Source organism: Gorilla gorilla, chromosome X (genome assembly GCF_029281585.2).
Source record: "Gorilla gorilla gorilla isolate KB3781 chromosome X, NHGRI_mGorGor1-v2.1_pri, whole genome shotgun sequence".
NCBI lineage: Eukaryota > Metazoa > Chordata > Mammalia > Primates > Hominidae > Gorilla > Gorilla gorilla.
In genome coordinates this window covers 25,371,694-25,397,016 of record NC_073247.2, presented here as the reverse complement: position 1 = coordinate 25,397,016, position 25,323 = coordinate 25,371,694, and the positions used below count along the sequence as shown (strand labels likewise).

Here is a 25,323-nt window from a genome sequence, read left to right as displayed (position 1 = left end):
CCTAGCTGGAGATTTTCCTGACAGGAGCTCTAGTCTCCTAGAAAATTGTGCCCTTTAGGGACGGAGACCACCCTGTCACATCCCGGGTCGGTATGGTGTTTGTTGGCAGGTTAACATTCTTTGTGGCTCTATTTTGAATTTATCAGAGGGTTGGGACTCTTTAACCACCAGATTTTGTTATCTCCACATATTTTTCAGTGTAGAAGAGGGACCTGTCCCATTCATGCTATTTTTATGAAGAGGTAGCTGCCATTTGGGAGGTTGTATATTTCAGTGGTGACAGACCAGACATCAACAACCCTGAGAACCTCTAACATCACCATCCTGGGCTTCCCTGCTGCCCCTCTGCAACACCCCCCAGGTCCCAGGTCCTGAGCATGTTGTCTGATTTCAGAATGATCAGTGCCACACTGCTATCATCTTCCCTGTTGTGTCTGGCAGTTGGGCAGACTTCTTGTTAGCCTGCCTCCTGCTTGCTGCTGTCAGAGAGAACTATGTGTGGATACTAGGACTGGGGAAACTACGTGGCAATTCTGACTCATTGCAGCTCCAGCAACAGGCTCCACAATGAGCTGTAAGCATGACAGTGGGTCCAATGCTATGTCTGGGGAAAACGAAGAACTACACTGAAGAGCAGCTACACCCGACATGGGGACGAGGAGAAACAGGACACACTAAAGGACAGGCTAACCTGACATTGAATTGTATCTTTGGAGGCCTGCAGCACTGTCCTTATAAAAATGCAAAGCAGATCCAAAAGAAATTACTATGATCTTTAAAAGGTCAGAGTGAGGTTGAATATTGATTTTCTTTAAGATGCTTTATCAATTAGAGACCAGAGGTTTTTTTCCTGATGATATTTATTTCATAAATGTAATTATTTTTCTAAAACATATTAAAATAGAAAACATGTTCTTTTAATCAATTTATACAAAGAAAATACCAATATAGTAATAAAAATACTGAAAATATATGAAAAGCACCAGAACATTAGAGAAATTACACTGGCAACAATTCTAGGAATATATTTTTTTTTGTAGTTGTACAATAAAGTGCTATTAAATCCAGTCAAAATTAGTGGCAATATATAAAAACAGTTATGGTAGTATGAAATTTGAGGCCAGGTTTACCAGCAATCGCATTTTTAGGCTACTTGCAGATCAAGGTAATGATATTTCACTAATGCTTTCATGGAAAATCTATTAATTTCCATTCCTAAGTGAAAACAAATATCTAAATCTAAATGTTGGTTCCTTGGTAATTTGGTCATGAATAGGTAATGACATGATTAAAAATAAAATTACTGATTAGAGTACCAAAAATAATCATGCAATTATGATTAAATAAAAACAAATGAAGACAGAAAAAAATCAAGTGTAAATACATGATTAATCAAGACAAGTACAAACGTTTAGATGCCTTTGATTTTATAGTTAATTTTGAGTAATCCTGCTTAGTCACATTTAATAGACACACAAACATTAACAAGATATGTTATTAAATTCAACTGACCAGACATTGAGCAAGGATATTTTAGTGGGTCAACATAATTTTTCATATGAAACATTAAAGGGACACCGTTAGGACAATACATTTTCAATCTTGGCTAATTGTTTCTTCATTTGTTTGCCAAGGAACAGAAAACATACACAACTACTTTGGGATTAGATTATATTAAGGCCAAAAATCTACCATGTAAGGGGAAGCCACTGTGCACACACACAGGGAGATACTGTGCACAGTACTTAGGGTGGACTGCAGTCCATTTCACAGCTGGAGGTGGCAAACTGAAACAGAAAAGCCCAAATTAAGACAAAGTAGCACACCAGTGTCCTTTTAAGGTTTTATTTCCTAGGCCAATTTTGAAGGAACTGTTATATCATTCTTCATAACTCAATTTTGGAATCAACTTCTTGAAGATGAAAGCCAACAACACTACCCTTCAGAATAGTAATAAAATCTCCAAACATGGCTCAATCGAAACTCAACATTTTACAGGCAGACTGTTTTTTCTTTCATATAAAGTAGATGTACATGTGAACCAACATAGACCCAAACTGGTCATATTAATGAGAAAACAAACTCATTTCATTGCCTCTGCTACTGCAAGGTGTATCTTTTTAGGATTTTAGGAATACCGGGTGGGTACTACCATATCAAAGGCAGAATATCAAGTAAGTCAATTGGTCCTAGTTTGAAGGTTTCACAGATCATCATGAGTTACATTTTTCATTCTTTAAATGGAGAGCTGACAGCTGGGCGTCTGTGTTTCTTTTTGTTTTATTTTTTTTTGTTTTCACCCTTCTAGATACTCTAGTATTTTGTAAATTTCCTTGTCATGGGCTGACTTTTACAGGGAACATTTTAAAATCTAAATTTATTATCCTGCTTAGCATCTCAAACAACTAACCTTTCAAAAAAATTTATATCTAACACCTTTCATTTAGAAATGAGGAGGGAGACAGTGCAATTCATGGTCCACAGAGACTCCTCTGCTCTGGAATGGGGGTGAAGATGGGACAATAGAGGGTCAGGCCTTTATAATAAATTAGGCAAAAGGTTCAGTGTCCAGCTATAGTGGACAACATGAAACTCCATAAAAATGACTGGATAGGGGGACTGCTTGAGACTTTTCTTTTGGGCATTACTAACAGAATTCAAAGAAATTCCAACCACGCTTAGTTTTCCAAATTCTACTGAAATGAGAGTGTTCATAAAAAAGCCTGAGATTAATAAAAGGCAGGCTGTTAAGGAACACTGAGAAACAAAAGTTAAGGTGGTTTGGCATTAAATCGGTTTACATTCCAAAAGAATACTGACCATCACTGGGAGGAATTCTCAAAATTACAAAGTCATGATTACATAAATTCCTCTGTATAAGTATGTTTTCTTTCTCAATATACATGTTCTTCTATATACATAGTATAGAAAAGCTAGTAAGTCAGCTCAGCTATAATAATTCTGTCATAAAAAAGCAGATTACATTTTTTGGCTGCAACAAAGCATGTTACTTATACTTTTCAGTTTAGCTAATGTATTTACACGATAAAACTTAAGCTTTAAAAGTATTCAGATCAAAAGGAAAAAATAAATTATATTTAAACTATTAATTTACACAATGGATATGCCTTTACTTACTTTACTAAATAGCTATAGTCTCTTATAATCAATTTCTCCAGCATTTCTTTATTCTAGCAGTTTATTTTCAAGACATGTATGTGTTCCCCTCCACGTGCTGCATATTTCCTTTTAGGAAGCACAGATGTGCAATGTTTTTAGTAGCCTGGTAGAGTTTTAGGTCTGTTACTTTTTCCAACTAATGGACGAAGGAACCGTGGTTCCTACCCGGCACCACTTCTTTAACTGTACAATAAATAGAAGAAAGAGGTGACAAAAGCAAGCAAGAGCATTGTTAAGGAAAGCAGCAGCTGCTGGAACCAGATACAACGCTGAACTTGGTCTTCAAGCTTCCTATTGCTTTCTAGTAAACGACTGAGCTGAAGAGGGAAGAGGGCATGAAAGATTGATATCAATAAAACAGCCATTAATCATGGGCATGACAAACAGGAATACTAGAAATCCAAACACTGAAAGGATGGGGCCCACTACTCTGTAAGGCTGGTGGAAGGAGGTGGAAGTGCAACAGGACATTAGATTTGTTTGGTGGACAGATATGTCTATGCTTATTCTCATTTTGAGAGGTCTAAATTTCTAGTTGAGACAGGAGCAGAGCAGTCAGTTCATAGAGGTACAGAAACCCTTAAGCAGCCTTCAGCTACTCAGAGAGCCCCTCTGTCTCTTTCAAATTTAAATGCACTAATTGGTACTTTTTTCTGCAAGACTGAATTATTTGATACTCCCCAAAGTACCTTGTGCTTTGCTAAAAATGGCCAGAGCTTTCAAATGGTTAGTAGATCTCCAAAAATAACTCACTGCTTACACCATTTCTTTTCTTTTTTTATTAAGAAATGGTCTTGTTCTGTTGCCCAGGCTGGAGTGCAGTGGCATGATCATGGTTCACTGCAGCCTTGACCTCCCAAGGTCAAGCAATCATCCTGCCTCAGCTGGGACTATAGATGTGTGCCACCACAACTGGCTCATTTTTAATTTTTTTGTACAGACGGGGTCTCGCTATATTGCCCAGACTGGCCTCAAACTCCTGGGCTCAAGTGATCCTCCTGCCTCGGCCTCCCAAAGTGCTGGGATTACAGGCAGCACCACACTTGGCCTGCTTACCATTTCTGATTTGGCATCTCTTCACAAAGAAGACAGTATTTCTGTCATGTCTATGCCAAATGTTTTTCTTTATGTCCGTGAGAAAAAAAGGGATTTCTAATGTTGATCAGCATTAACAACTTTGTTTGGGTAGGAAGAAAGTATACTTACTTGTAGACATATATCTTCACTGGTTTTATCTGACATGTTGAAAGCATTGTCTTTTAACGTAAGAGTGTTTGGTTTACTGCTTTCAACAGTATGGCATCTTAACCTATTAAAATCCAAAGAAAACATAACTTCTTAAAAAGTTAATCAATTTTCTTATAAAAGTAAAATATAAAATGAAAACAGTTATACACAGAAGTCTATGTAACAGAGGTAAAAGTCCTCATTCCTCTTCCCCAGGTTCACCTAAGACAGTTGCTCTGTGTATATGTATCTTCCAGCTTCGTTAATTAATGCATGTATAAGGAACACAACATATTGCAGATACCATTTGGTAAAATTCAAATGAAAGTGTTTATATGGTATTCAGTAGAATTCATCCAAATATCTTATGATTTGAAGGAAATCACCCTTTCTAGATAGGAGAAAGGTACTTTCCTTGAGCTTCAGTACCCCACCACCAAGCCTCCCTCCCACTTTCTGCAGGAGAACAGTGATCTCCTCTCACGGTTATAGAAAAGCAAGCCATCAGTAATTGGTAAAGCAAAAAACAAAGAAAACAAAGCAACTTGAACATAACAAAACCAAAAATAACCCTTCATTTTGAGGGACTGTTTCGTAAGAACTTCAAATTAATCTGCAACACCTTTTATACCAGTGTTTCTTACCCTTTCAAAATATTCCCATAACCAGTGTCTTTGAACAAAAGAAAAACTCTTGATAAAAACAGAAAGTAGGCCCTCCTGTAATACAATTTGAAAATTTAAATATTACACGTAAAAACAAGGCAGGCTGCTGACTTCCATCTGCTTCTCCCTCCTCCAGACTAAGGCTAATCTCCCCTGCTTTGGTTCCCCGCACTTTCAGCCTTCTCAGGAATTTCACTGTTCATAATCTATTTTCATGATCTATCAGCTAAGCTTTTGATTTTTTGTAGAGAGAAAGTTTCCCTATGTTGCCAAGGGTGGTCTTGGACTCCTGGGCTCAAGCAGTCCTCCCACCTCAGCCTCTCAAAGTGTTGGGATTACAGGTGTGAGCCACTGCGCCCGGCCCTGAAGGTTTCATTCAACCATAGCCATTATCAGGTTTCCCAGCTTCTCCTCTATAAAGTAGGAAAAATGCCTTTCTCCCTCACAGGGCTGTCTTCATGACTGAATGAATCAATATGTCTAAAGCATCTAGAACAGTGCCGGCATACAGCAAATTCCACTTTAGTGTGAACTTGGTATCACTGCCCACCGTCTAGTTTCTACACAGTACCCAGAAGAATCCTTTAAAAAAATAAGCCCGGATCACCTAATGGCTCTGCTTAGTGCCAACTAATAGTTTTTCCTCTCACTCAGAAGTCTTCACCATAGGGATGATCTGATATCCTACTATCTCTGTCCCCATCTCTCACCGTGCTCCTCCCTTACTGGAGTCAAGAGACAGTGACTTCCTTGTTCCTCCCAAAGGCCAAGCACACTCCTTTTGCATTTGTTGTTCTGTCTGGAAAGGTCTCTGTCCAGTTATCTATGTGGCTTGCTCTCTCATTTCCTTCAGGGCCTACTCTAATGTCATTGGAGTGGCCATCCTTAACTACCCTATAAAGCAGGATTTCTCCACCTCGACACTATGGGCATTTGGGGCCAGATGATTTTTGGGGGATGGGGCTGTCCCGTGTACTGCTAGTGGTTTAGCAGCATCCCTATGCTGCCCCCATTAGATGCCCACTGTACCCCATCCCCCAGTTGTGACAACCAAAAGTGTCTCCAGACATTGACAAATGTCCCCTGGGGGGAAAAATGTGAACACTCCAATAAACCATAATTCCAATTTAAAAAAAGCAAAACTACAATACAGCCTCTTCTATTCTCCTTTTCTACATATCTTTTCAAGAAATTTGTCACAACCTGATATATCTATATACATGCACATACATGTATATATCTATATATGCAAGTTTTTCCCCCTCTTAAATAGGATAATGTCCATAATCAATTTTTCTCACTAGATTTGTTTTCTAAAATATATCACAGATGTCTTTCCATGTCAGAACAAATAGACTTGCTGTACCTTTTTGAATGGTTGCAGCACACTTTAGTGTGGATATACTCAAATGTATCTCACTATTGCTTTACTGGTTACGATTTAGATTCTTTCTTTCCAGTTTTTCACTATTACAAACAATGCTGCAAAAAACATTCTAGTATGTAAGGTAAGCGTTCCTACAGGGAGAACTGCTGAGACAATCTGTGTTTGTGATCTGGACAGATCCAGACTCTTGCACTGGCCAGCAAATGAGTTTCTGCTATCAGTGACCTCCTTGAGCAACACCAGGTCCCTTTCATCTGGGCATCCCCAGAGCCTTGCAGGGCACCCAGCAGATGCAAGAAGAAAGGGAGGCCACCTGGTCCATGGAGGCACTTTTCTCTTTCTGATTCTTCCCACTACATTTGAGAAGAATGTGAGGAAAAAGCTTACCTATGTTCCATCACTTTGTTTCTGGGAACTTCTTTCCAAAACTGAGTTAATTCTGCTGGGCCTGTGCCAGATGACTGTTCCATTTCTGCAGCCATTATCAGAAAACGGTCTTGGGCAGAGACTGTTAAACCTGCATTCCAAAAGGGTAATTCAGCATATAAACAGGAACCTTCAAAGCGGTTGGATATGCATGTGGTTTAAAGCATTATTCTGGAACTCAACATTAAGGAAAAAGAAGAAAATGGAAATATCTTTAAAAAGGAAAAAGTTCTAAAAGTGAGGAATTTCTCTTTTGAAATTCAATTTCAATTGGTGTCAGTTTAAACAATTTTACTTGTTAGAAACAATTACATTTTAATGCTGGAAAGGGCTTTAGAGACCTCTTTGACCACCCCATTTCACATGTGGGAAAAAAGATGTCTACAGCGAGGTGAGGTGACTCGTGATACTCTGCTAATTTCTAGATTCTAGCCTGACATCTCTGCTGACTCAGAGCCAAGGTCCAGGTCCCCTTACCCCCACCACACCCAACACCTGCTGTGGCTACTAAGTGACAACTCACCCCCATGGGGAGACACAACTATATCCACTGATGCACCCGGGTCACAGCTGCTATTGCTTGGCTTGACTCTGTATTTTTCTGGAGCTGTTGTTCTCACCTATTTATAAACACAGTAGTCACATAACAACCTTTATGCTTTTTTGGGGGGAAATGGCTTAAGAATGACTTTAAAAAAATTTATTTTTATTTTTATTTTTATTTATTTTTATTATACTTTAAGTTTTAGGGTACATGTGCACAACGTGCAGGTTTGTTACATATGTATACATGTGCCACGTTGGTGTGCTGTACCCATTAACTCGTCATTTAACATTAGGTATATCTCCCTAAAAAAAAAAATTAGCAGTGAATAATCAATGAACAAAGAGTTTACAAAGTAACATTGACGGTTATGCATAGAAGGTATTTTTTCCCCACTAACAGGAAAAAAGCATCTCGACCTATCTAAAAACATACTCATATATAAGTCAAATTGTCATTCAGACTCCCTCTTAAATAAAACAATCCATCTGTTAAATATTTATCCTGTTAATTGCCTGAATTTAATGACATAAATTCACAAAAACAGAATGCACATTAGATTGCATGTTATTAATACAATGGTGTTCAGAAATTAAAAAACAGTAGATAATCAAAGCACATCAGGAACATCCTGGTAGTTACATCTAAATTAAATAGAAGATTTAAGGCAGGAAAACCTACAATACGGGGTAGTGACGGACTTAGTCTTGTTACACTTAATGCTCAGTATCAGGTTAATATCCGATATAAACTACACTCCAGAATATACCACACTTGGGGAAAATGCACTATCAATTTAATAGTTTTATGTTTCACTGTTATTATAAATTAAATTATTCACATAGTAAAGAGTAATTTTTCTTGGGTTGTTATTTACAACAAACATTAAACCCTTGCATTAACTTAGACATTAACCTATTACTGCACGTAAAAGATTCAGATACAGACCTCAGGGAAAATTTTTTGATAAAGCTATGCGACTTGGTTAGAACCAGAAGGTAGTACAACATGCCTAAAAATTGTCATAAATAAAAACACTGTACAAGTTCAAAATTTTCAATCTTTCAATTAGAATATGTCTAAAATCACTTCCCATGTCAAATTCTCAAACATAATTTATTGTATCTTTGAGATATTTACCTTAAATGCCACTATATTTTTAGTCACGTTTGTCAACACTATTAAGGTTTTCTTCTCTCCGGATTCTGCACTTCCAAAGTACAGTTCTTCTGCTGGGCTAGGGAGTGACAAAAACATAAGACATTTGTAATAATCAGAATAAATGACAATCTAATCATTAGCTTGAAGAAAAATATTTAGTTAATATCTTATGCTCATTTGTATAAAGACATTTCACCAAAAAAGACTTACAAAACAATTACCTAATACAATTTTGTATTTTAATCTTACTGATTCAATGCACACTATTTAAAAAGTCCTACGGTTTTCCCCAAGATCAAAAGCAAACCAGGAAGAACAGAAGAGAGAGTTATGAAGGCTCTGATTAATCCTATAATCAGCACTATCTTAAGGGGCGCTTATTTAAACTATTTGGAAGGTTATAGATAATAAAGCAAAGAAGATATTGCTGCTTCAACTTTACCTAATCACAAATAATTAGAATGAGGCATATTTCTATACACCAACAGAAAAGAGCATAACTTAAAAAGAAAGATGATTAGGAATGTATTTAACAGAATAATTTCTTACTATATAGCAGCTTTTCTAAGTAATAGGGAAGGAGAAAAGTAAACATAAAAGTAAGTTTGGGATGGGAGCTGTAGGAAGAACTAATCAAATAGTAAAATCAGTGAGCTTCAATATTTAAATTTTACTATTACTTTCCATTGTAATGCCTATGACCTAAAAAAAAATTTTAAAGATTCAAGCAGTTTCTGTAGTTTAGTTACATTAGCCAAATTGTATCAGGTGGCTCAAAACAATGGGAAGAATAGTGTTTTTGTTTTATATAAAAAGGTGAATAATTAAACTAAAGTGAATTTTCAGCAAGCCGTTGATTTTGAGATACATCTTTAAATAGGTTAATTTTATATGAGGAATGTCTGTGCCTTGGGAGTGTTTTTTAATCTAACTAACACATGTTTTTAAGAACGAGCTCTCCCAGAAGGGCTTTGCCTAGTTTTGGACAAGGTGGTAAATTTGCATGGTTGCTGGCTTTCTTCTAGAGCCCAATCTTAAGTAAGTCATAGAAAACCACAAGGTTATGGATCTCATTGTTCTTAGTAACCAGCACAACAACTGTGAGCAGCTCCAGGAAGACAGAGGTTGGTTAGGTCCTTGTGTCTGTGTAGGAGCAGCTCTGGGACTTCACCGGTGGCGGAGGACGGGAGGAGCAGAGCCTGATGTGCAGTTGAAAAGCTGTCTGGCTTTCTCCCTAGCCTGCTTTTCCTGTCATACCTCTACAATTACAGGCAAGGACCTATGATGTGACAGGTTTACAGTGAAAACAGAATGTGTAACTTCCAAATAAGTAGGGAGAAAAATGGGAACAAGTAAACAAACAAAAAAGATAAACTCCAAAGGGGGAAAATGGGAAAGAAAAACCATGAAAAACAGAAAATGCATGCGCATCTATGTCTCTCTTGCTTGCTGTCTTTCATACATATAGATGGCGGAGATAAATCCAAATATAACAGTAATCAAAATATATGTAAACAAGCTAATACTATCAATTAGAGAATGTCAGATTAGATTTTTTAAAAGTCTGGCTATATTGTTCATAAGAGATATACATAAAACATAGCTATACAGAAAGGTTTCAAGTAAAGGGACAGAAAATGCTACATGAGTTCATAAAGTTGGTGTAGCAATGTAACATAAGGCAAAATATATTTACCAACCAAAAACATCATCAGTGAGAAAAAGGTCTTTATACAATGCTGAAAGAAACAACCTGGAATCTTTTGAATCAAATAACCTAGCAGAAAAATAGAGATGTCCTGAAGTTTGGCTTTAGTCACAAACCTATTTTTCCAGTTCATCTTTGGCTTCTGGAAAGTAAAATCAACAAATCCTTACTTTAGTGTCATTTCTGGCATTCCCAAACTTGGGCAAGTCTAATAGTATCAGTAATGTGAGGAAAATACATGCCATTCAGATTTATTAATATATAAATATTTAGTTTTATTATCTGATGTGTGATGAGAACCCTTTAAAGACACTCAACATAATAGAAGAAAGCAAGGTAGCTAAAAATATGCACTACGTCTGGAAACCAATGTTAAGTCTTCAGATAACTCTTGGTTTTATATTTCTACAGTTTCAAAAACCAAATAGAAGTTTTCTTAATTTTGTGGCTCCCTCAAGGTGATCAAGATACGTTATAAAATTATAGCTAATAAAATCTTTGATGATTACCTGATGTGTAGTAAGGGGCCTTTAAATACACTCAATGGTTTCTTGAAAGCTTTCATTTTTGAATCAACTTTTTCAGTTTCTTCTGCTTTGGAAGTAGATTCGGTTGGGTTAATCTAAAGACAAAAAAAAAAGGATAACTATTTAGCATAGATTAATATGACCATTAACATCTATTTTAGTGCCTACTATTATACATAGGTTACTCTAGAAAATACAATATGGTCCTTCCCTTAAGTCTTTAAATTTTTCTAAATTGTAACATTGTATTTATCCATCTATCAAGTTCCTGATTACTTGTAAAAAGAGTGACAACTACTAAGTGCTCTTTTAAAAATTAGAGAAAGGAACTAAATCAAAGTTTTAAATTAACTACTTTTAGACAAATAAAAAAATTTTAGATAAAACGATTACTTCTAGATGTGTTTTGCTAGTCTTTATACAAAAGCATGGAATCAGCCTTTATTTTATTTTGAGACAAAGTCTCACTCTGTCACCCAGGTCAGAGTGCAGTGGCACAATCATGGCTCAGTACAGCCTCGACCTCCTGGGCTCAAGCGATCTTCCCAACTCAGCCTCCAGAGTAGCTGGGATGACAGGCGTGCACTATCACGTCTGGCTAATTTTTTATTTTTTGTAGAGATAGGGCCTCCCTATGTTGCTCGGGATGGTCTCAAACTCCGGTGCTCAAGCGATCCTTCCACCTCAGCCTCAGAAAGTGCTAGGATTACAGGTATAAGACACAGGCCCTGGCCTGGAATCAGACTTAAATACACTAAAGTGGTGCTTCTGGTCAGCTAATCCCATCCTTCCTGTTTCTTTTTACACACAAAAATGTGGAAGGGTAGCAGGTTAAGTGAATTACCCAAAATCACACAGCTGGCTAGTGTCAGAATTGGGGATAGACCACATCTTGTGATTCAGTTTCATTTTATTTATAAAGTTACCTTTTTAAGAAGAGGTGTTTGTTCTTCATTAGAAATTGTTTCCAATGTTTCTTTGCCATCACTTTCTATGTCTTCTTTACTTGAAGTTTCATCCTCACTGGTAATAGGCCCATTCTCACACAATGGGGTCTGGAAGTCATCATCTACTAGTGGTGGATAGCTATACTTGAAAGGATCCTACAAGAAAATAATTTCACATGAGCCTACTAAATGGTGGGTAGAGAAATAACTCTCTTAGTAGATTTACAATTCATTACTTTGGCCAAGAAAACAGACTTAATTAGATCATGAAATTTAAAATAAAGGAAGCATTTCAAACCAGAAAGAAAAAGAGCAATAAGTGGTGTGGGACAATTGGCTAGCCATCTATACAGAATCACCTTAGATCTTTAGCTCGCTCTCTACACCAAAAAGAATTTCAGATGGATAAAAGCTTTAAATGTATATGTTGTTTGTTTGTGTGTGTGTGTGTGTGTGTGTGTGTGTGTGTGTGTGTATTTTTAAAGAACTATATAAGTTCTGTAACAATACAGAAGAGGGATACAGAATACACTGAAAAAGAATGAAAATTATCTTTTGAATCATAAGAAAGTTTTCAACATCACTTATAATTAAAGAAATGCAAATTAAAATGACAGTGAATTATTTTTTACCTGAGACTGGCAATGATTACAAAAATGAGAATATGCGATGCTGGCAAGGAGGTGGCTCAAGAATTCTCACACATTATTGGTAAATGGGCACAATCTCTTTAGAGGAAATTTGGCAACAGCTATCTAAATTAAAAACTACACTCAGATTTTTTTCTAGGAGTTTATTCTGTATGCATTCTCGCTGCACACATATATTAAGAATTATTACAAGGATATTCACTGCAGCAAAACTAGTAATGGCAAAAAATTAGAATACAACTATCAGTGCAGCCCTTTAAAAGAGGAGTGATTACATCAATTATGTTATATCCGTCCATACAGTGGAATATTTTGGTTTAAAAATGAGATAGACCTCTGTGAATCAATATGGTGTAACCTGCAAAATAAAAGATGTGAAAAAAGTACAAATGGACAATATATATGGTATGTGACCATTGTGTAAAAAAACTGTAATAGATAACTCCAGAGGGATAGAAAACTTGATGGTGACTGCCTTTAGGGAGTGGCAGTGGGCATGGACCTGGGAAGGCAGATGTAGTTTTCATCGTACTGTTATACTTTTCAATCTCTGGTATTCCATTTACTTTATTAAAAAATCATGTATATGTATTACTTTTTGAAAAAAATACTTAAAAATTAATGTTAAAAAATAGTAGTCCTACTATAATTTTGACTGTAATTCTGAAGAAACATATCACTAAGGACAGAGAGGGGAAATAAAATAACCGTTTCTATACATAAAATGAACATTATTTAAAATGTTATGAATTATATTAATTATAATTATTTAAGATATAACAATTTTATGAGCAAATTATTAAAAATAAATAAAATCACATTTTAAATCAAGCATAGCACCTGAAATGAAGTGTATTTGGTTTTTCTAGGTGAAAATGTGAAATATAAAGCCTTAGAATAAGAAAGAAGCAGACTTCAAATTAAAAATATTTGTTCAGGTCTTTTCTAATCAAAGACAATAAACAGAAGGACATATCGAAACTATTCCTCTTGCTAGTTCTGATTGAATACAATTTTGCCAGGCAGGCAGTATAAAAAATAGATTGCAAAAAAATCAAATAAGTGAAACATTATGAAGTTAACCCAAAGCGTACCAAGTCCATAAGTTGTACAGTTTTTTTATTAGTAAAAATCAGCTCAAAAAAATCTGGATAGTATATGCTTAATAGTATCTTTTTAACTAAAAAGACTGTTGAACAGCAAACAATTGGAAGCACACTAAAGACACATCAAGAGGAAATTCACTAACTTATGTCTAGATAGTAGAATACTATGCAGCCATAAATGAGTATGAGAGCCTGCTACATATTGATTTGGAATAAGACATACTGTGAAGAGAAAAGCAGGATGCACACTAGCACATAAATACACTAACTTTAGAAGAGATGAGAGGGAGGAAAAATTATATACTATACTTGTTTATATGGGTAATACATATCCCTGCAAATCAATACAAGAAATTCAGCTGGGGAGGGAATATGGTGGTTGGAAACAGAAGTAGGAGGTGATATTTTTACTGAAGACTTATTTCTCATTATTCTTCTGAATACTCTTCAGTTCAGAACCACATAAATATATTACCTATTAAAAAATAAAAAATTAACTTTAAAACTTTAAAAATGTGTGTAACACTACTTGTTATTTTGGGGGTACCTGTGATATTTCTTTGCATATTATGGTACTACTTTTCTTTTTCCCTTGAGGAAAGTATACAGCCTAATGTGCCATTATCCAGTATTGTTTTATAAACACGTTTCAAATACTTACAGTTCCACCCATGTGGGGAGGCAGGTATTCTACACTGACATAGTCCTGGACTTCATTTTTGCTTGTAAACTTCAACAAGCTCACTGCTTCTGGACCAAGCCAGGTTTTCACAATTTTGAAAGCAGCTGAAGAAAAACCAGTCACTTCATTAAAATTCTCATCATTCCTAGTCTCAATTAATTTACCATAAATGCTAACCCAGGTCTTCTGAAATCAGTTTGGGCTATAATCTGTTAATATTTATCTTTACGTGATGTACTTAATTAACATTCTCTAATTTCTGTAGGCGTTTACATTGTGGCTCTCCCTTATGGGTTTCAAATGTTCCATGAAGATTCAGGAAGATTAAATTACCCTGATGTTCATTAATAAACTTGTCAGGGTTTTGGCCTCTGAACAAATCCATCAATGATCCCAACTATTTAGATTTCCAGACACTGAATCAAACAGCAATATGATTCAGGAAATAACTGCACAATAGTATGGAAAGAGTCATTTACCTTATGGTTCTCATAAACTCTCTATCTGAAAAACCTTCTCAAACAGCGAGTCAGAAAAGAAAGAAATAGCCCTTCTTATTATGAGTGTGAGCTGGATCCAGCCTTCCTTTCTAACCCTACACTTCTCTGCCTCTCTCCCAGGCCTTGCAGTTTATATAATTGTGGGAAACTTACAAAATCTCAAAAATAAACTGGTTTTTAAATTTTTTTTGAGACAGAGTCTCACTCTGTCACCCAGGCTGGAGTGCAGTGGCACGAACTGCACTGTTCTGTTATCAAACACAGCTGTTTGGTAATTACAATCTTGTTCTGTCATGTCATTTCGTATTTATGCTTAATTTTTAAACCTCATTTTCACTGTGACAATCTAAGTACATTTTTAAGAAATTAAAAGAGAAATACTGCATTAAATTTGCAAAACTGTCAATTAAAAAAACAGAAAATAAGAACAGTATGATAAACATTAAATGGTTCGGAGAAGTATCTTTTTATTTTAGCTAACTGTAAGTTTTTTACATAACATTTAAATTTTCATTAATTTCAATTTAAAATGTGAGTTGACATGTTTGAAACTATGCTACTTTAATTTGATAAATCTGATTTTTCATAACTTTATTGAGATATAATTTACATGCCATAAAATCCCTTTATACAAGTCAATGGTTTTTAGTATATTCACAGAATTGTGCAACCACCACCACCACCACAATCTAATCTAGAACATTTTCATCACATCAAAAAGAACCTTCATATAGCAATCTCTCTTTAGGTCTCCTTCTCCAAGTCCTTAGCAACTACTAATCTATTTTCTGTCTTCATGGATTTGCTTATTTTGGACATTTTATATAAATGAAACCATACAACATGGCTTTTTCTACTGGCTTTGTTCACTTGGCACATTTTCAAGTTTCATTCATAATGTAGCATGTATCAGTACTTAATTCCTTTTAATGACTGAATAATTGTCCATTTTTTAGATATGCAATATTTGCTTTTCCATTCAGCAACTGATGAATATTTAGGCTGTTTCCACTTTTTGTTATTATGAATAATGCTGCCATGAACATTTGTGTACAAGTTTTTCTGTAGACATATGTTGTCACTTCTCTTGGGCATATACTAAGGAGTGGAATTCTGGGTCATATGGTAATTCTATGTTTAGCTACCGAACTGTTTTCTGATGTGGCTGGACCACCTTAACATTCTCACCAGCAGTGTATGAGGCTTCCAATGTCTCCATATCCTTGCCAATACCTGTTATTATGTCTTTTTGATTCTAGCCACCCTAGTAGGTGTGAAATCACACCTCACTTGGTTTTGACTTGCATTTCTCTAATGACTACTGATGCTCAGCATCTCTTTATGTGCTTATTGCGCATTTGTTTATCTTCTTTAGAAAACATCTATTCAAATATTTCACTCGTTTAATTGGGTTGTTTGTTTGTTTGTTTTTTGAGACAGAGTTTCACTCTTGTTGCCCAGGTTGGAGAGCAATGGCGCAATCTTGGCTCATTGCAACCTCTGCCTCCTGGGTTCAAGCGATTCTCCTGCCTCAGCTTCCCAAGTAGCTGGGATTACAGGCATGTGCCACCATGCTTGGCTAATTTTCTATTTTTAGTAGAGACGGGGTTTTACCATGTTAGCCAGGTTGGTCTCCAACTTCTGACCTCAGGTGATCTGCCCACCTCGGTCTCCCAAAGTGCTAGGATTACAGGCACGAGTCACCATGCGCAGCCACTTGTCTTTTAAACATTGCATTGTAAGAGTTCTTTATATATTCTAGAATAAGTCCCTTATAAAATGTATGGTTTGTAAATGATTTCTTCCATTCTGAGAACTGTCTTTTCACCTACTTGGTAGTGTCCTTGAAGGCACAAGTTTTCAATTTTAATGCAGTCCAATGCTATCTGTTTGTTTATTTTGTTGCTTGTGCTTTTGTTGTCATATCTAAGAAACCATTGCCCAATCCAAGCACAAGGATTTAATCCTGTGTTTCTTCTAAGAGATTTAGCTCTTACAATTTAGGTCTCTGATTCATTTTGAATTAATTTTTATATATGATGTAAGGTGGGGTCCAACTTCATTCCTTTGAATGTGGATACCCAGTTGTCCTAGCACCTTTTATTTAAAAAGCCTTATTTCTCTACTGAATAGTCTTGGCACCATTGTAAAAAAAAATCAACTGACCATAATAAACATTAGGGTTTATATCTGGACCCTCAATTCGATTTCACTGATCTATACGTTTATCCTTATGCCCATACATGCCCAATGTCTTGATTGCTGTAGCTTTGTAGTAAATTTTGAAATCAGGAAGTGTTAAGTCCTCCAACTCTGTGTTTCTATTTCAAGATTTGACTACTCTTGGTTTCTTGCATTTTCATATGAATTTTGGGACAAACATATCCATTTCTGCAAAAAAGGCAGCTGGGCTTTTGATAGGGACTGCACTGAATCAGTAGATCAATTTGGGAAGTGTTGACCTCTTAACAATACAGTCGGCCCTCCATATCCACAGGTTTCACATCCATGGATTTTTGATTGACCAACCACAACTGAAAATATTAAAAAGTAAATAAAACCAATACGACAAAAATATAAATAAGAAACAATAGAGTAGAACAACTATATAGCACTCACACTGTGTTAGGTATTATAAATAATCTAAAGATGATTTAAAGTATATAGGAGGGGCCAGGTATGATGACTTATGCCTGTAATCCTAGCACTTTGGGAGGGCGGGGCAGGCAGATCACTTGAGGTTCAAGACTAGACCAGCCTGGCGAATGTGGTGAAACCTTGTGTCTACTAAAAATATAAAAATTAGCCAGGTGTGGTGGTAGGTGCCTATAGTCCCAGCTACTTGGGAGGCTGAGGCAGGAGAATTGTTTGAACCTGGGAGGCAGAGGATGCAGTGAGCTGAGATTGTGCTAATGTACTCCAGCCTAGGTGACAGAATGAGACTCATCTCAAAAAAAAAAAAAAAAAAAAGGTATACAGGAAGACGTGTGTCAGTTACATGCAAATACTATACCATTTTATATGAGGGACTTGAACATCCAAGGATTTTGGAGTCTGTGGTGGTGGTGGGGGAGGGGTTCTGGAACCAGTCCTCCATGGATACTGAAGAAAGACTGTATTAAGTCTTCCAATCCATGAACAACATGTCTTTTTATTCATGTAAGGCTTGAATTTACTAAAATGGGGTTTTGTAATTTTCAGTGTCCTTGTCTTGAACTTCTTTTATTAATAGAAGTGGTAAGAGCAGACAGTGTTGTCTTGTTCCTGATCTTAGGGGGAAACATCCATTCTTTCCCTGCTAAGTAAGATGTTAGCTGTGGGTTTTCATAGATTCAGGTTTTTCATATATGCCCTTTATAAACAGGTGGAGGAAGTTCTTTTCTGTGAAGGATTAGCCTTACCCAAAGAGAGATCTGCACTTTGCCCTCAGCTTCTGAGAGGTAATCTTCATGCCTGATAGGATTGTCTTTGTTTGTCTGGGGGCCTTAAGTGACAATGGGACAATATGACTTAGGGTAGGAACTGGCCATAGAAGAAAGACCAACAGTGTGATTCAGGGTAGGGGTTTGGGTTACACAGTATCAGTAGACCTTGGGGGAGACTGAAGACTAAGATCAACCACATGGGCAATCAATCATGCTTACGTAATGGAGTTCCAATAAAAACTCTGGGCCGGGCGCGGTGGCTCACGCCTGTAATCCCAGCACTTTGGGAGGCCGAGGCGGGCGGATCACGAGGTCAGGAGATCGAGACCATCCTGGCTAACACGGTGAAACACCGTCTCTACTAAAAATACAAAAAATTAGCCGGGCGTGGTAGTGGGCGCCTGTAGTCCCAGCTACTAGGGAGGCTGAGGCAGGAGAATGGCGTGAACCCGGGAGGTGGAGCTTGCAGTGAGCCGAGATTGTGCCACTGCACTCCAGCCTGGGCGACAAAGCAAGACTCCGTCTCAAAAAAAAAAAAAAAAAAAAAACTCTGAACACTGAGGCTTGGGTGAGCTTCCCAGGTTGACATACTCCATGCACATTGCCACACATTGATGCCAGTGAAGTAATATGCTCAACATTTGGTACTTCCTTGGACTCCGCCCTACACCTTACTTTCCGTGGTTGACCTTAATCTAAATTCTTTCCCTGTAATAAACCATAATTGTGAGTATAATAGTTTTCAGTGAGTTCTCAGAGTCCTTCACTAGAATTATCAAACCTAAGGGCAATTTTGAGCACCTCCTGAACTTGCAGTTTGTGTCAGAAATGGGGGTGGTCTTGTGTGGACTACTGTGGTCTAACTTGGTAGTTGTTTCAACTCTTTGCACCTTACGTTGCTAGTTTGTTGAGTACTTTTATCATGAGAGAGTACTAGATTTTGTCAAATGCTTTTTCTGTGTCTCTTGAGATGATCACATAATTTTCCCCTTCATTATATTAATATGGTAGATTACATTAGTTGATTTTCATATGTTGAGCCCACTTGGTCATGGTGTATAATCCTTTTTATATGCTGCTGGATTCAATTTGCTAGTACTTCGTTGAGGGCTGTTGCATCTATTTTCATAAGGAATACCAGTCTGTAGTTTTCTTTTCCTGTGATGTTTGGTATTATGGTTATACTTGCCTCATAAAATAAGTTGGAAAGTATTCCCTCTTCTTCTATTTCTTGGAAGAATTTGTGAAGGATTCATGTTGATTCTTCTTTAAATATTTCACATAATTTACCAGTGAAGCCATCTGGGCCTGGGCTTTTCTTCGTGGGAAGTTTTTTTTGATTACTAATTCAACTTCCTTTTTTATATTTCTATTCTGATTCTTCTTGAATTAGTTTCAGTAGTTTGTGTCTTTCTAAGAATTTGTTCACTTCATGTAGGTTATCTAATTTCTTTGCATATAATCATTCACAGTATCTCCCTATAGTCCTTTTTATTTCTTTAAGGTCAATAGTAATGTCCCTTCTTTCATTACAGATTTTAATACTTTGAGTCTTTCCTTTTCTTCATTAGCTAAAGGTTTGTCAATTGTGTTGCATTTTCCAAAGAACCAAATTTTGGATTTGTTGATTTTCTCTATTGCTTTCTACGTAACAACTGACTTTTGCAAACACAAATGAGAATGTACATTCTGAAAATAACATTCAATTTACAGTAATTTTAAAGTTGGTCAAGACAGTTTATCAATCAATGGCTTTTTAAAAAAAATTTTACCAAAAAATATATCATGACTGTCAAAAGGGTCACGTCACTACAGTGATTTGGGGTGAGTTTCAGACTGATTCCACCTTCTTTCTCAACACCTGAAGCCCATGAGAAACCTAGACAAGGCCTGTGTTCTGTGACATACCTTATCTGTGCATGACAAATTGAGGCTTCTGACTAGAGTATTACCTTAATGGTTGAATATTTGAGGCTGTTGTTAATTTTTTTTTAAGAGATGGGTATCATTATGTTGCCCAGGCTGGCCTCAAACTCATGGGCTCAAGTGATCCTCCTGCCTCAGCCTCCTGAGTAGCTAGGACTATAGCTGTGCAACACCATGCCTAGCAAGGCTGTTTTTAAAGAAGACTAATGGGTGCCCCCAGATCCTGGGTATAAAATTTTAGCCCTGTTTGCTTAGGAATAGCCTTTGAGTGTTCTAGCTCCAGTCTCTTAAGAGAGCATGCAAAGGACAATAATAAACATTATTTTAAACAATTGTAGAAATATGGCTAAATCGGCAAAGTAAAGGAAATTAGACATTTTGTTTTAAGAAAGTATAAATATACTCACCATTCATTAACCAAGGCATATCAAAGATCACTATTTTTGCTGAAAGATGAAAAAAAATTCATTGAATGTGAATCAGTACCTCTATAATAATATCACTCATACCGGCCTAGAAAAAACTGGTCATCTAAATTTAAGTAAAAACTGAGCTTGTTGTCTGAGCTCTAATTCAGTGAAGTGTATAGTATCATGAATAGTATTCCATGTGGTGCTGGAACTGAACTAGCATGTCACAATGGTGAGGTGCCAGCCCAGGAGGAAGACTTGTGGGAAACCAATAGTGCACTGTCACTGTCCTCTGGTAAACAGCCTATTCTTTTGTCACTCACTGCTTTTGTTGTTTGCAGGGAGGTACAAAAGAAAACAGTTAAGTGGATAAATGGAGTCTTTGCATGTGGCATGTCAAAGTAGTGCTGAAGCCACTGAACTTTAAAATCATTTCCAGGTCTAATTTATGGTTTCAATTATAATTTTCTAGAGATTCTATTGTTAAACCAGTCTCACAGTTGCCCCCTCCCCTTTTAATACATCACTACGTTTTCAGAAACAAAAATTATTTCTACTTTATATCATGAGCTCCAGGAAGCTAATAATTCCAAAGTATACATAAGTATTATTTACACACTGAGTTGAAGATACTAAACAGCCCTATTAACAACGGAGACAACTGTGAGAAAGAACCAGAAACTGCAAAGAAGATTTTTGAGATTCAATTCATTCCTCTATTCCAGAGGAATCAAAATGTAATTTCACTCTTCTCTGAGCAGAGAACCTCTTAGAGTTGTTGCATTAATGTAGGACAAGTAAAGTACATATAAGGAAAAAGGCATCTGTAAAGAGGCACCCTGGTGCTTAATACCTCAGTCTTCATCTGGGATATGCTTAAAATAATGTGGACTCAAGATTTTAAGATATAATAGTTATTCTTCATGACAGATTTTGAAGCATAATCAATTAAGATTCCACGAAATTCAATGTCTGCAAAACTATATTATGTAGGTAGAATATATATATATATGTGTGTGTGTATATATATATATATATAAAATCTCTAGTTAAGATGAATAGTATTACAACTCATCTTTATATAGATCTATTAACTTTTTAATAGTTCTCTCAAAAGAATCTCAGATGTATTTTACAAAGTAATAATAATATTTATACTATTGATAAGTGGCTCTTCACAAACTCCTTGAAATATTTCAATGATCAAGTGGATATTTTTTCATTTTGTCCATAAGAGCAACAAACTAAAACTATGGGGTAGTGATTCCCTACTGACCAATGACTGGCACTGCTCTGGAGCCCTTAAGGAATCAGGGTACATGCCAGATACAGGAAAAATCCATAAGGAATTGAAGATAGTACAGGTTCCCCAAACTGGACACTATTGATCATTCTTTTTACCTAAAAATATTCATGAATACTCTCTCTGAAAAGATGAGAGTATAGAGCTAGGGGTGGCACTGACTCTTGATATCCATTATGCTTTTTGTCTATTCCTCACTTCACATTAACAATAAAATTAATATGCCAAATTAAGATAATTTAGGGATTTTATGCTAAAGTCACTTGAGTCACAAGTCCCAAAAGACCCAATTTGCTGTCTTCTAGGAGTACGCTCAGGCAGATCTGTAAATTCCCATTTTCTGACGTCCCTGTTGCCTCTCTGCTGTCTTTTCACTTTTAAACCATTGGGGTTAAATATACTTGACTGTTTATGTGAGTTGGCATCTCGGCTTCCCTAGGGGGAACCCATCATACAAATTCAACAAGTGAAAAATGGACTATATAAGGTTTAGGAGTTCTTCATTCAGGTAATTAATGGAATAGTCACAATAAAAAACAAACAAACTCCAAATGCCAGATTCAAATGTAGTACCTTCTAGTCAAGTATTTTCTTAATGACAATTTTTAAGTAGCAGTTGGTAACAGTGTACTTTATATATCAATATTGCTTATTATATAGTGTACTTTATCAATACTGCTTATCTGTTCTTGTATGCAGGAAGTTTCATATAATAAATACTATTTGAAATGAATTTCTAAATTGAAATATTAGTAAAAATGAGATAATTTTGAAATAAATGTATGCTTTTATGTACCTATGTGTGTGAGTGGGTGTGTGTGTTATAGGATGCCATATATATGGTTTAGAACTTAAACTCTTAAAATTAACTGTGAAGGACAATGAATACTTATGAAAAACTTTCCTCTGTATGTGTTAGAATAATGTCTATGAACATATTTAAAATTCTTCATCAGAAAACAAAGTTTCAGGTATGAAAGTCTATAATAACATAAGGCTCCACAATTCTCAGACATTGTCTACAGTTTCAATATGTTATATTTTTTATAAAGGAGTAAGTTACTTACAGAGGTATTTAGGGTAATAAACCTTAAAGCAGTTGATGATAAAGCGTACAAAGTCCATGTCCTAAAATAAAGATTAAATCTTTAAGACTGTCCACATTAGAGAACTTAAAATCGCACATTTCTAAAGGTGATAAATTATTAAATACAAATGAGACAATTATTAAATTCTTTAAAAAGTAAGCTGATATGTAAATACCTATATTCTCAAGGATTAAGGTTTTAGGTCATTAAGCTATTTATAATAATCAGCCCTAAAACTGACTTGAAGAAACCAGATGCTGAGTGATGTTTTAAAATTATTCACATTACCTCAAACTAGTTACACACTTCAGGCTACTAAGGCAACAGGGCATAAAATGGATCTAAAAGCAATCTCCATAGAGAAATTCTAAAAATCTGTTGAATAACTAAAGAATTATTGAAACAAGTATACAGTTTATAATCAGACTACTTGGGATAATAATACACATGTATGTAAATTCTCATATATTTGCTTTTTAATCCTAATTTTTACACCACATAATAGTGTCAATAAAATATATTTTATCAACCTTTTTTTAAACACAATACTTAATCTAATCACATTGGCCTGCTGTATCTACTCCATTTCTGGCTTTTTTCATTTTATTTAGAGACCTAGAATTAGTTTTTTAGTTTATATTCCAGTGTTGTTCACTGATTCTGATTTCTGGGAGACTACAAACATAGCTATCTGGTTGGTTCTACTGCTTTGAGCACAGCAACAGGAAATTAGGTCATTAAGGTTATTATTTCCATGGGTCATTTCACTCTATGGCCACATACTGATTCACTAATTCTGATTGGCCATCTTATAAAGACTGTGGGATGAAAGATACAACCAAGTAAACTGAAATCCATCACAATTACTGGAAAGGTGGGTTTTCCTAGAGATAAGTGTCTATAAATTCATCCCTGGAATGTTAGTTGCAGCATCTTTAATTGCAGTAAACTAAAAGTAAGCATCCTTAACTATCTTAAGTATTTGTTACGGGTATATATATAATAATACCTTTGTGTGTGTGTGTGTGTGTGTGTGTGTGTGTGTGTGTGTGTATATATAATATATATATATATAAAATACCTTTGTGTGTATATATATATAATAATACCTTTGTAACTAATCATTATAGCCACTGTGCATGGAGTTTTCATAATTGGCAGTTAAGTAACAGTCAAAGAAAATAGCTGAAAAGAACCAGTTATATAAAAATTTGGTTACCTAGTCTAGAATTTATGGCCCCCAGAGACTTTGTCTAAATAGTCTTGGAATAACATTCTTGTTTCTATCATTTATTTAATTGAATATCCTTCTTCGTAAAATCGTGAGTTACTGCTAATTCAAGTGGATATGATAAGATGTCACTGGTGTATTCTATTAATGGGGACTACAAGAAATAGCTCCATCAACCCTATTGCTCAGCATTCTATAAGGATGTTTTCGAGGCTGTTATTATCTTGTAAAATGTCCTTTTGAGGACCCATGAAAGACTTTCTAGTTCAAGTATTAGGAATGGATATACTTCTAAGACACTGGTTGTGAAGGATGGCCGCTGAATAATTTTAAATGATTGCATTTCTTTCAGGCAGGCAGCTGAAAGCTTAGAGCCAAACTGGTGTCCCAACTCTAACAAATGATTTTCTCATTTTTTGCCTTGAAATTTATAAGCTCACCTAAATTCTTTGTGACATGTTTATAAGCTCACTTAAATTCTTTGTGACTCATGAAAGGGTCATTTATGAAAATAAATTATTCAGTAAGATTCAAGTATTTTAAAACAATAATGACTTAAATACTTAGTAGTGCAAATACACCTTATTTACAAATTAAAGATGGTGAGATATAAGTAGCTTGAAAAAATAAAACAGTTCAAGTCAATTCTCTGTCCTTATACTTGGCAACAAAAATATTAACATTTATTCTTCATGATTCTGGGTTAATAATTAGGAAACTATCATATCCAAAGGACAAAAGAATCATGATTTATTTTTATGGAATATTTATTTATCTAGGCAAATTGATTTTGATTTTGGATATAAAATAATTTACTTTCTCTAATTTAAAACCACTGACATGGAAACTAGGTTGGAAAACTCCAGGGCATCGGATCCTTGAAAAACAAAAAGAGAAATAGAAACATGAAAAAAATTTGTGGTCCTACCACTGCAAGAAAGCTCTTGTTAGCAGTTCTCTCTAGCTTGTTTTGTGTTTGTTACGTCTACAGTTTCCTTTGTTGGGCTATGTATCACCATGGTATAGAATACATACATATTATAGTATGTATAATCATACAGCTTTTTTCATCTCAGAAAAAAGTGTTCTCTCCAATATTACTATAAATTCCTTAAAAACACCATTTTACATAGCTATATGTATACTCCATCAACTAGATATACTATAATTTGCCATTTCATCATGTTGAACATTTATATTTTTTTCTAATTTTTCATTACTTTAAATGAC

General features: G+C 35.6%; 1 protein-coding gene across 2 annotated transcripts in view; it reads right to left on the bottom strand.

The window, feature by feature from the left end:
• Positions 1 to 1,410: 1,410 nt before the first annotated feature.
• MOSPD2 (motile sperm domain containing 2) overlaps positions 1,411 to 25,323 on the bottom strand; it is a 48,946-nt gene continuing 25,033 nt past the window's right edge. The window contains exons 6-15 of one of the 2 annotated variants that reach the window (XM_004063831.4): positions 22,842 to 22,902; positions 20,469 to 20,507; positions 14,190 to 14,314; positions 11,752 to 11,928; positions 10,808 to 10,920; positions 8,570 to 8,666; positions 7,409 to 7,505; positions 6,847 to 6,976; positions 4,387 to 4,489; positions 1,411 to 3,497 (exon numbers count right to left, since the gene is read on the bottom strand). In XM_004063831.4, coding sequence (XP_004063879.1) covers positions 3,360 to 3,497; positions 4,387 to 4,489; positions 6,847 to 6,976; positions 7,409 to 7,505; positions 8,570 to 8,666; positions 10,808 to 10,920; positions 11,752 to 11,928; positions 14,190 to 14,314; positions 20,469 to 20,507; positions 22,842 to 22,902 — 1,080 coding nt within the window. In that variant the 3' untranslated portion in view covers positions 1,411 to 3,359. The remainder of the gene's footprint in view (positions 3,498 to 4,386; positions 4,490 to 6,846; positions 6,977 to 7,408; positions 7,506 to 8,569; positions 8,667 to 10,807; positions 10,921 to 11,751; positions 11,929 to 14,189; positions 14,315 to 20,468; positions 20,508 to 22,841; positions 22,903 to 25,323) is intronic. The other variant, XM_055377055.2, reaches the window with a different exon arrangement.